This window comes from Oryza glaberrima, chromosome 1 (genome assembly GCF_000147395.1).
Source record: "Oryza glaberrima chromosome 1, OglaRS2, whole genome shotgun sequence".
In the NCBI taxonomy this organism is placed as follows: Eukaryota; Viridiplantae; Streptophyta; class Magnoliopsida; order Poales; family Poaceae; genus Oryza; species Oryza glaberrima.
In genome coordinates, this window is record NC_068326.1 from 28,635,766 (window position 1) to 28,648,425 (window position 12,660).

Sequence of the window (12,660 nt, forward strand, 5' to 3'; positions counted from 1 at the left end):
GTATTTCTAAGAGTTCTTACTTTTCTTAATTTGAAAAAGGTACACATGGAAAAATACAGAAAATTTCGCATCTAAATTTCTCCAGAGATTGTTCATTCTAGAATACAACGGTGATTTCAAGTAGTAGTATGTTGTATCAGACATAGCCTAATAAAAAAAAAGTAAATTGCACTGGTGGTATACTAACTTCCAAAACCCACAACTTCATTTTGTGAGAGAGCTCCACCCAGCTCCACTTCTAGTTTTAATGGAGCTGAAATTGTTTAGCTGAACAACAGCTCTAGAAAGAATAGAGCTGGAGCTGTAGCCGTGCCAAACATGCCGAAGCCTGAGAAGTCGAGACTCCAGAGACCTGCCGGCTTTGCTTCTAGTCTGAAGGCTAACCTGTAGACTTGTACAGTACCTCAGTTACCCGGGCCCCCGAACCCCCAAACCCCCGCCGTCTCCCGCTTCCAAAACCCTAGCTCATCGTCGTCCGGCGGCGGGGATGCCAGGGATGCTGATGGACGGCGGCGGCGCCATCGTGCCGTTCTCGGGAGAACCAGGCCACGCGGTGGCGGCGGCCCCGCCCGTGCGGAACATCCGCCACGGCGTGGCCCCGCCCATCTCCCGCGTCTACGTTTCCTTTTCTAGCGGCAACCTCCTGCAGGTCGCCTGCCTCCGCCCACCGAATCCGGAGGGTGGCGGAGACCGTGGGGCGGAGGAGGTCTCCGGGGGGAGAGTGGTGGAGGTAAACCTCGGAGGTGGCGGTAGCGGGCCTGGCGGCGCGGATGCGGAGGAGATCGATGAGGCGGAAATGCGGAGGATCGAGTACGGGTCGGTACCGGCGTTTGCGCTGCTTCAGAGCAGGAAGAACGCGCTCGTAGACGGCTCCGGTATGTCGCGCTTGCCCTCAGTCTCGGAGCACGCAGAATGGTAAGACATTGGAATTTGGACCGCCTACTTTGCTAAATGCGTATTTTTAGTCTGGACTGATGATTAATATGGCATTTTGGCTGCTGTATAAGACTTTAGAGGTCTATAAACTGTTAACTAGGTGATACCCCGCGCGCTGCTGTGGGAAATGAAGAATACAACTTTGAAGCATGGGTGAAAGATTGAGATAGAAGTCAATAAGACCAGACAACTTTTGGTTTTGTTCATGAATCATGGGGAGTGTAGATAATAGCATTAATTCAAATTGGTGATGACTTTGTTTCAGGGCAATGCCTATATATTGGAGATAAACTTGTCCAGGTAGAATATAAATCCAAGAAGTATGGCTATTCTCGTTGTATGGGTAGAATCACCCATCGCACCAATCACAGGACAGACCGTAAACTTACGATTCATTGACTGGTTGAGAAAAAAAAAAGAAAGGAACTGTTCTTATTTAACAGTCAGCTCTTATAGCAACAATGTCTACATTGTGCGAGGGAATAGTCCGAAAAAGATGACAACAATTGTAGTTTACGAATAAATACACATCACTACAAATATAAACAACTGCTAGGATACTTATGAATTCCAATTCGAAACTATGAAAATTTCACAAGCAAAACTGACGAACAACTAAGCAGTATAGCTAATTGTATGCTTACACTGGGAACTTTATTGGAAGGAGGGCATGCATAGCTTTTCCGGAAAGAAAACTGTAGACCATTGACAACATATCATTTTAATCATTGTATATAAGCATCCTTCGATGTTCTATTATCTGCTACAAATTTGTCCTTGAATTAGCACATACATCATTGACTCATCCTTCTTGGAGCACAGCCATAACATATTTCTATACCTGCCCAAGAACCATTAATATTTAAATCAGAGTGAAATAAAAAAAGGACTTAAACCAATCAAATCATCAAAAAGCTATCTTGCGGTTGAGAGAACAGCGGAAGGCAAAATAATCTGCAGGTTGTACAAAATTGCTTTTAAGATCAGCATCGAATCAAAAGTTAGAGTCAAATGAACCGATCAAATCATCAAATCAAATATGTTATCACTTATTCACTTATCACCTGGTGGATAGAAAAAGCAATAGCCCTTGGGGGGAAAAGATAATACTGTAAATTAATATGAAGATCTAATGAGAAAAAAATGATAGCAAATATATCACTCACCATGCAAGAGCTGATGATCAAATATCCGGTTGGTCTACAAAAGAGATAGCGCTGGTATGCGTGGCTGCAGGACTGCAAGAGGATTTCAAAGATGCTTTGGAAGAGAATAAATCTGATTAACCATGACATTTGGTCTCGCTGCTATAATTATCGGAGGCAGTTTCTGCTGCACAATTGCTTCCATCGTAATGGGAGAAGTAGATGCGGCAGGCTAGGTGTGAAGGGGATTGGATCCACTAATTAAGAATTTGTAGGATTCAGAGATAAGGGGACTGGTCCGAGGATAATCATTTAGCGTCTTGATTATATCTAATGGCTGAGATAATTGTGATGATGTGGCTTAACCTGGTGGCTGCTTTGTAGTAGTAATTGCACTAAGTGGGTTCCAACTATATAGAAAGAAAGGATTACTGCCCAAGCTATGCTTGTACTGGGATAGGCATGTCACATATCACTCAGAATTTTAAGTTTTAGCAATGCTTTGTTATATTGTTTGTGTTCGATAGCTATCCAACTATTCAGATACCCTTTTTCATATTGTAGAAGCTGAATTTGTAGCTCTTAGGCTTCCGCCTAAATGGATAAATCGACATATCTGAAGTACACATATGGTTAAATTTTAAACACCTGTGCCAAAGTGGTATTATAATCACTGTTTATACAGTTAATCTAGATCAAACCTCTGCCTAGTATAAGCTATCCATTTTTTCCATGTGCTTGCTTCTGATTCTACTATGTTTTGTCAGGTGGCAATATGTGCTTGAATACAGTAAAACCATCGGTAGTCTCCTTGGGAACCCAGATTCTCTTTCTGCTTACATGATTGATGACCCAAAGATGATCCTTAAGGTGACCATATCTATGTGTCACATTGTTTCCTGTTTTCTTGCTTTGCCTCTGTTTGAAGTTAAATAGAAAGTAATTGGTATATTTTATCTTGCAGGTCAAGGAGAAGCCTACTAGTTTAAAGGCTGCGTGGGAGTTGCTAGAGATATTCTTTGTTGATAAACAGTTGCAAACTTGGCTTCCAGAGCGTCTTGTTGATTGGTTAGCCGTAATGCTCTTTCTTTGATCTATTGCTTTGTTTCAATTGTGAGCGGACTTTGCTGTTACAATACCTAGGGGCGTCTCTTATCAGGCTTCCTGTGGTTTTAGGACTATGACAGCCTCTTGACCAAGACAGAGAACACGATATATCGCACGCTGATCAATTTCCAGAAAAAGCTCATCAACCTGCAGGTTTGACTCATATTTGTTGTAGCATATAGCATTAGACGTCAAATTTGTACCTCTCAATCATTTTATTTGTTCTTTTCTCTATAAAACTTCTACAACTCCATGCTTTGAGTTGATTGTTTTGTAGTCTATTTTACTAATGTTCATTTGTGCTACTTCCAACCATTGATTCAATAGCAGTAATGAGTATAAATGAATAATGAGTGATGCTCTATAGGTTGTTGAAGATGATCCTGATTATTGGAGTGGATTATCAGCAGCTCTATCGGTTGGATGGCTCGATATTGTGGTAAGCTATTTTCTTGCACGCTATTTATAGACATGTCAGTTTTGATTGAATCCTACAATCAGAAGTTGTTTTTTTTTTTCTTTTAGGTGAATATGCTACGTTTTCATGGATCATACCAATTGGATCAGATGGACAGCCGTGAGGTAGTTAGGTTGCTTTGAGACCATTCTTTATTTCTTCATGACTTGCATCTATCATTCACATAAAAATCATTTTATTTGCTTCAAGGGCTTAATTTGTTATGTTTTCTAGTAGTATTTACAGTGTTGCACTAATCTTTTGAAATAAAGAAAATGTGCTATATCTTCCTATAGTGTACCTGATTGTGTACAATTATATTTCGTTGTAGCTTTGACAAATATGCTATTTTTATGTCACCAGTTGATTTATATACACTTGCTTTTTTAACATCACCCTTTTCCCCCATTTTGGTCCATCAGACAGAAAATGGGTTGGTTGAAGCTGTTGCTGTTCTTGTGTCAACAATGCCACGCATGCGACCAGATTTGCCATCGGGTAAATTAGGCCAGTGTTGTAAAACAAGACCAGATTTTATAAAGGTATGTTTTGTGATGCAGAGTTTTGATGCATAGAACATATTGAATGTGTCTGTCTGATGTTTTGACTTTCTGGCTGCATATCCAGTAGTGCAAATCTATGTTTCTAAAGAATCTAACTCTCTTGCTATGAAATGCTATCATTATTTGATTATATTGATTTTACCCTTTTTGCTGCCTTAGCACGCAATTACACACTACGCTGTTTGCCTTTCATGACCACTAATTCACTATGATCTTCTCACATGACTATCAGTACACTGCTTATTCTTTATTAGCCCACTAGTTCTTCATTTCAATGTATGCCACTTGTGCAACTATTTCTTCACAGTAAAGCATAATATTTCTTTGTGCTTCTGATATATTGTGAACCTTCTGAATTCACTCCACTGGATTCAAATGAGAGCTGCTCTACTGTGCTCTTTTGTCACTGATTGCTGCTGCATCCTCGGGCTGCTGCTGGCTTTGCACCCACCACCATTGTTCCACTGCTCATCTATGCTGAGAGTTACTGACTATGTTGGCTGAACTTTGAATTTTTCACAATATGTTCTTTTGTGATTAATAATTATATGTTTATATCCTCTCAAGCTCAGTAGCATAATGGTTACTTCAAAAAAAAAAAAAAGGAAGGAAAGGGCAGTGAAAATTTGTGTAAAAACTTGTATAGTTTCCTGCCCAAGTGTTTGGAGGTACACAGAAATTGTATTGCCTCCATTGACGTCAGCTAAAAGCATTTGCCAAATTGTATTTTTTACAGGCGTTGGAAAAATGGCGAGGTCAAGTAAGTAAACTGGAGTGCAGTGCATTCTGGATTCAGTGCGGTCACCAAAAAACTCGTGATGGTCTGAAGAGTTTGCTTCATATTATGTTGGGGAACATAAAGAACCTCACTGCTTCTACTTCACATTGGCTGGAGCTCTTTGCTTCTCATTTACTTTATATAAGGCCATTCACAGTGGTTAGTCCCATATTATTGTGTTTGCTAATATGTTCTTCATTATAATGCTTTCTTGTCGATTCATTTATTTGTCACCGCAATTTTGCATTTTGCAGCTGCTATTAGAGCAATCCCCTCGCTAGAGAGTTCATTTTTAGTTTGTTATTCTTTAATCTGTGACATGATGAAATTACCCATTATATAGAAGAGAATGCTAGATATTTTTACCATCTCCTATCTCCTGTAAAAGGTATCCAGTAATTATGGTTATTCATCTTGAGTTGTCTTGTACAATAGAACATGTTTTTATGTTGGCAGATGTTTGCCTTACTGACCCGTACCCACTTATTTCTTGTGTGATGTAAACAGTTAGTCAATATATATATGTGGCAACAATTTTTTTGAAGGGGAGTATATATTTGAACAATCAAAACCTCTTGTTATGTTCTGCTAAAATCTATATGTTTGCCAGGGTTTTGAAGGGATGCATCAGTTAGCACAAAAGTGCATACAGCTTAAACCGTCTGCTGACAATAGCGGATTGACAGGCCTCCTTACTGGTATCCTTTCAGAAAATACAGAGGTTGGAACACTATGTGATCATCCATTACATAGGCCCCCAAATTTCTTATCCTTTCCACTTTTCTTGTTTGTGTGACATTTTTTTTTCTTTTCTAACATTAGGTTGTCTTGGCTGAATGCACAAAAAATTTTGGTCCTTGGTAAGATGTACTGTTGGCCATTTGATTTATGCCGCCAACTTTGAAACATTGCATCTTAATGTGTTTTGCCATTTGTAAATGCAGGATGGTCACACATGCTATGGAGCTGCTGACTGCTGACAATGACTATGCGGATATGATGTTGCATGAAGAGAAGCCTAACTTCGGTGGTATAAGCATAGAGGAGCTGCACAGGCTTGTTTATGCTCAAGTTTTGTGCTCTCATGCTTTAACATGGCAGGTATTTTTTTGTAGCTTTGTGGATTGTACTAGGCAGATATTTTCTTGAGATGACACTTGGCCTGTATGAATTGCTTGCTACGCATAACTGTGACGTTCTTTTGCGTATGACTACCATGCTGTTTGTTATTATCCATTGTCTAGCTTTTTGTAGCAGAACCTCTACTTTTGAACAGGTGCTGTTATCTGTTAATGATAGCAAATTTTTATAATTTGATAATTGTTATTAATGGCTGGCTTGCCTATTTGATTCTCAGATTGCACCAACTTATCTGTCCTCATGTCTAAACCAAGGCCTAGGGCTGTTGGAGATTCTGCTTCTGAAGCAACCCATACAAGATAATCGTGTTGTATTGAAGGTACTTTGTATTGATATGCCCTTGAATTTTTTCTGCACCTTTGCTTTTTGTTACCTAATATTGTTGTTGTGAGCAGACTTTGGAAATTTGCCGCTTGTATGAGCTGGAGAATGTTAGTACAAATATCATGAAGGTAAGATGTTCTTTCCAATGCATGTACACCTGTACTTTTCCAAGATTTCAAAACGAAGATTTCTTGGAGTTTTAACCTGGCTTAGTTATTATCTATATATTCAAACTTACCAGCATGCATATTTTATTGTACCCACCTGTCGTTTTGACTCACGAGTCCTATCTATTTTTTCTTCTAGATTGCTGGCATTTATCATTGGAAACATGGTAGGAAAGGAACTGGAGTTTACTGGTTCCAGCAAGCTAATGATAAAGTTCGTCTTGACAGAATTGCTCAACAATTATTCGAACATATTGGCAAGTCGGTCACAGATGATAGTTTTAAGGTGCCGATTTCTGCTCCTCCTTATGACCTATTTTTTGTACACCTGCAGTTAGTTCTGAGTGTACTAGTAACCAAGAAATCTGATCAAAAGGGAGATCTTTTTCATCAAGCAGATATATCGACAATGTTTTTGTTTATGACATTTGCTAATTATAATTTTGTATGGTCAGCAATGGGAGGGGCTGCTTGAGTTACTAGGTTCTGACATCGGTAGTGCAGGTGGTCTTGAGTTCCTTCACAGGTATTAGTCCCCTTTCCATCAATTTCTGTATCTCTTCTCTTCATGAGTACTAAATTTCGTTTCAACATATGCTTGCACACAGGTACCGAGATTTCAAAAGGTCCCTTCAGATGGCACAAGAAGGAAGGACTGGCGAGTCTGTTCGGCAAACCGTGGAGTTTCTTATACAGGTGAAAATATTTACACCTTGGCTGGGCTGTCGTCCTGCAATTCAATTTAACACCGCACAGACAGTGCTGTCAGCCTGTCAATATCTTATGCACCTTGAATGACTCTTGATAAATCAAACTTAATATCTATTTCTGTGCAGCTGATGAGAAATCCTTCTACACCTCAACGTTTCTGGCTACCGCTTTTACATGACTCGGTAAGCTAGTCATATGTTTACTTGGGGTGTTCATTCAGCAAAGCAGCTAGCTAAATCTTCTTTTTGCCCCTGTTCAATAATTTAATCTGTATCAGGCTTTTGATTCTGTTTCTATCCCCGGTTGTTTCTGCAGGTGAGGCTTCTCAATTGCAAACCCTGCCCATTGTTAAATGTTGCTGAAACGACTTTGTTGCTCAACAAGCTACAAGAACTGTCATTGGCCAAACTTCGGCCTGACTTTTCCAACATTCACCTACCAATCCATGCATTGAACTCCGTCAGATTAGCTCTAGCATCAAACCTTGCGCGTGCAATTCTTGAAGAACCTTAAGTAATAGTTCTATTTGGGGTATGAGTGCCACATCCACTTTGCTGGAAGTTTGACGGCGTTAATCGTCAGTTGATTACCAGTAACTGTATGTTCCTTGGGAAGAGGTTGAACTTGTGTTCACTCTGAATAAGCAAAGGTTGAACTTGTGTTCCTTCATGAATGAGCAATTGTGTCATGCATGTATATGTACCGGACATTGTATTTTTAGCTTTAGTGATTCCTTAGATGTTACTTATTTACAAAGAAATGCTAGTAAATGTATTTTAGAATGGGCACAATATTGTATTCCATGTTTCTTCCTCTATTTCTTTTGGGGTGAATAACTCTTTATGGTGACTAATCCTAGACGTTCTGGACTAATAAGCAATTGTAGATCATAGAGAAACTGAAGAGTGATCCTGTAAGTTCAGTAGTTGGGAACCGTTTCTGGGAGCTGCACAAAATGTTGAACAAGAATAGAAAGGGCAAGTCCAAAGCTGTTTTCTGTTCTATTTTGTTATTGAGATACGGAGTAGAGCAAAAGGGAGCCAGGCGTTGGATCGTGAAGCTTAAAATATTAACATGTCAATACTGAAAATAGATTTGTTGCATTTGATTGTGCTAGGTCCAAACTATATCGGTATATAGTTTAAGTGATATAGTTGTATATAAAATATTTGTGTCACGTTAATTGATTCTCTTTGCAAATCACGTTCTTTGTAGAATTATGGGGAAAAAAACACACTAGTTGAGCTTATATATAAAACAATTGTCGCCCTGTTCTTTTCATCTACTCTACTAATTGCCGCAGATTATTTACTGTACACCTAAAATGTAGTTTCTCAAAAAACTTTCTTGTATTTGTATTGTATAGACCACTTGTTTTATGTTGTTTGCTCAGTTTGTCTTAGAATATTTATCTCTAGAATAAACTAGATTATTTGTGGCAATAATTTGGTGAATAATATATTTCAAACCAAGGCCTGTTTGATTTATATTATTTAGAGGATTGTTATCTGTCGAGGGAAGTCCCTCGATAGCGGGAGGTTGTGAGAGCCTCCTTTCGTGAGTTCGGCCGGGGGAAGAAGCTCGTCTCTTAGAAATCACGTATCCGCCCCTAAGGCTGCTAGCTAGCTTGTACACAATCGAATTATACAGGTTCGGGCCGCTGTGAAGCGTAATACCTTACTCCTGTGTTTGGGATTATGGTTGAGTGTTACAAGGGTTCCTTAACTCCGGAGAGCACTCTCGCTCTTCTTATTCTAGAGTTCAGGTTTTCTGAGAGTCGTCCCCTTTTTCGGTGGGCAAGGTCCTCCTTTTACATCTCAAGGGGATACCACATGCACCGCCTCTACCTACTCTTCTTTCGGGTGGGGACCCACCCTATCTTGACCGGGACTCGACCCGTGCCTTCGCTTGGAAGCAAAGCCATAGCTTGTCCTTGAGTGGGGCCCAGCGCCGTCCCTCGCCTGACATGGGGGACAGCCCTGTCATTCCCTCATTAATGGATGAAGACTTGTGGTGGCCGCCGTCCGAATGACCCTCCGATGGGACGGGTCATACCTACCCCCACTTCGCCGGGAGCAGACGCGACGTGGGAGCTCGGTTGTCGGTCTAGTCAGACGTGACCAGAATCATGACCGGTCACAAACCGATCATTCTTTGATTATGGCGCGTCAGATTCGCACGCCGCACGTCTGCCTTACTGCATTAAATGCGGCAGGGGGCAGTTGGGGCGTTGTGTGCATTAATGGAGGCTCAGCCTGGGCCCCCTCCTCGCTCGCTCCCTCCGCCACATGGCGGCTGGGCGAGGGCCTCGGGGCGAAGCGGTGCAAAGGCCCGAGGGGCATGACGTGGCACCCCGAGGCCCCGACCCCTCTCCGGTCGCTCCAGCGATCCGCGGGTTGTGGGGGCAAGACCAGGCTGTAGGGACACGCGACAAGACAGGAAGGTAGATTCCCCACGCTTCACATACCCCCAGACCCATATCTCCGACAGTAGCCCCCAGCACCATATCGGACATTGGCCTCCTGAGGTCGGTCTGACGTGGTGCCTCACGATTTCCCAAGCTAGGGTTGCGGGCCCGGCAGGTAATCTAAGGGAAAACTGCCGAGTGGCCAGACTGGCGTATCAACCACAGCAGCGGTTTGGCCGTCACTGACCGCGCTGTCGATGAGGATGTCTAAGGCGCGAAAATCGGGGGGTCGGTTAGACCACGCCTCAATTCCCTCGCTCGCTACTCATGCGGCGGTAGTGGCGACGGTTCGCTTAGGTTGTGCCCGTGACCATTGCGCGCCCTGCTCCGAGTGTGCCGCTGATAGGCGCACTAAATGCAGGGCGTGGATTCAGTGGGCGACGTGATGAGTGGATGCGGGAAACGAAGAGACAACCGCGGGCGCGAGAATCGTGGGGGCAATCGTGAGGGCGTGAAATGAGGAGGTGAGCGTGGGTGAGGCGAGGATAAAAGGATACGGAGGCAGGGACTTTGCCCCCTTCCTTTCGCCAACTGCCCACTCGTCTTCTCGCTCCTTAAGCCCTAACATTCTCGCCACTTCGCACTATTCCGCGCACCAAGCCCTTTGCCGTTTCTCCGCTGGCCATCATGGCTCAAGACGCTGGCGACACAGTGCTCCCGGCATCACGCATTACGGCGGATAGGCACCTTAGCCTCCCCCGCAAGATCATGCCGGACGGCACCGTCGTGAGGGCGGGTGAGTTGCGCTGTGGCCGCGGTATCCGGAGCGATCTGTGCACCTCTTGTCCTTCGCTATGGCGGGGTTGATTCCACCGTTCTTCGGATTCTTTCATGAGGTTTTGGATTTCTATGAAATCCATGCCTTGCATCTCGCACCCAACGCCGTGATGACGCTGGCTATCTTCGCACATCTGTGTGAGATGTTCATCGGGGTGCGGCTAACGATGCGGCTGTTCCAGTCTTTCTTCATCCCACAGTTGCTGCAAGGTGCGGTGGTGGGGGGATGTTACTTCCAGCCCCGGCCAGGCACGGCAGGGCAATACATCGAGAGTCATCTCCGCAAGAAATGGGAGGACTGGAAGAAGGACTGGTTCTACACCGCGCTGCCGGACCACCCGCGACTTCGGATTCCCGCTGGTCCTCCCGAAAGATCCGCCGCATGGCTGGCGGTTTCGGAGCTGGGCGAGGAGTACGACGCGGTGTGGGATCGCCTTAGGGGCCTGCGAAGCCTGGGCCTCACAGGGGCAATGGTCTTTGGTGACTATTTCCGCCGCCGCATCGCACCTCTCCAGGATCGATCCCGTGGCGCGTGGGAGTACACAGGTCCCAACGACCCCATGCGCACGTATGTGGGTGAGCGCTGGGACTGGGGGAAGGAGGACGCGAAGATGGTGATTCGGCGGGTGCTGGGCCTGGACTCCGCCGAGCAAACACTGATTCCAGACGGGATCCTTCCCCTTTGTTGCGACCGCGACCGGGAGAGCATCCTGGCCGTGATGTCGGTCGTCGGCGCTGGCAGGAGCCGGTCCAGCCGGGGCAACACAAATGGTAGCGCTGCCGGCGTGGGTGGCGGTGGCGCGACCACAGGCGGGAGTCGGACGAGCGGACCCGGCGGGGGTGGCAGCTCCAGGGCACCCGGCCCGAGCCGCGGACCCGGGAACGACTCGACCAACGACCCGAAAGGGAAACGGAAGATGCCCGAATCTCGACTGCCCTCTCCCCCGCATGGAGGGGGCGCCGAGCGCGTGGTAGACCGTCCGCCAGCGAGCCACAAGCGCCCTGCCGGGCCTGAGGCCGGACGGAAAAAGCAGTGGCTCCGGAAGAAGGACAAACGGAGCCGTGTTGGGGGAGCTTCATTGAGCCCCCGAAGTGGACTTTCAACCGCCCTCCCCGCAGGTACGATTGCCGGCACCCACTTTGGTGCTTTTACCCAGCTCGGTCTCTTGTTCCCTCCTTTTCTTTTTCTTTGTTAACGCGATCTGGGTTCTCTTGTAGCGAGATTCCTTCCCAGGGGGTCTCGGGGTCCGACCCTTCGCTGGGGACCAAATCCAAATGATCGGAGCGGCCCGGGCTTGGCCGATCCAAGGCCGCGGGGCCTTCACAGCCTCTCAGCGGGGCCCACGGGCCACATACCGGGTCCAACCCCGAGTTAACCCCAGCCGGGACTCGACCCGCAGCGGGCGATAGCGGCGGTGACGCCCCTCCCGGGGGCGGCTCCGAGACCAGGGTCCATGCGGAGTGCCACCCGGGATCGGGGGGCGAGGGAGGTCGTGGCTCGGAAGCCGCGGCCAGAGGCGGCCCTGAGCTCGAGGTCGAGACCGAAACTTGGGGCGGGCCCGAGCCCGAGGCCGAGGCCGAATCTACCTGAGGACCCGAGGCGGGGGGCGAAAGGGACGGCCGCTCCCCCTTGCACTTGGGGCGCCCTCGAGGCTGGTCGCGCAGAAGAGGGGCCGAGAGCAGCCCCCAGTCTCGCGGGGGATCCAGCAGCACTTCGTCGTCCCGGGGGCAGACCACGACTTTTTCTTCTCCAACTCCGGCAAGTATGGAACCGCTCCTGCAGGTGCTCGCCGCCGCCGATTCCACCATCCGGGAGGGGCTCAACGCCCAAGTTCAAGCCCTGGCGGAAGAGCGAGCAGCCCTGGAGGCAGAGTGGGCACAGCTTGCTGCGGACCGCGCGCGGGTTGACGAGGGGCGCCGCGCCGTGGACGACATGGTGAAGGTGGGACGCAAAGTGCGCCAAGCCCAACTAGCTAAAATTCAGGCGCGCGAGGAGACGCTGGACTCCGTCATGCGGGAGACAGAGGAAGAGCGGCAGGCGGCACTGATCGCCTCAAGCGTCCTGGACGAAGCGTTGGGCGACATCCG

The 12,660-nt window shown here is 46.2% G+C and overlaps 1 protein-coding gene across 1 annotated transcript; it reads left to right on the forward strand.

Moving 5' to 3' along the window:
• Positions 1 to 389: 389 nt before the first annotated feature.
• LOC127783419 (nuclear pore complex protein NUP85) lies at positions 390 to 7,924 on the forward strand. The gene is made up of 18 exons (XM_052310676.1): positions 390 to 915; positions 2,849 to 2,951; positions 3,046 to 3,156; positions 3,258 to 3,341; positions 3,556 to 3,627; positions 3,714 to 3,770; positions 4,068 to 4,187; positions 4,945 to 5,145; positions 5,597 to 5,707; positions 5,809 to 5,846; positions 5,931 to 6,087; positions 6,344 to 6,445; positions 6,522 to 6,578; positions 6,757 to 6,903; positions 7,073 to 7,143; positions 7,226 to 7,313; positions 7,454 to 7,510; positions 7,644 to 7,924. The coding sequence occupies exons 1-18, from the start codon at positions 488 to 490 to the stop codon at positions 7,839 to 7,841; spliced, it is 2,202 nt and encodes a 733-aa protein (XP_052166636.1). The 5' UTR covers positions 390 to 487; the 3' UTR covers positions 7,842 to 7,924.
• The last annotated feature ends 4,736 nt before the right edge of the window (positions 7,925 to 12,660 follow it).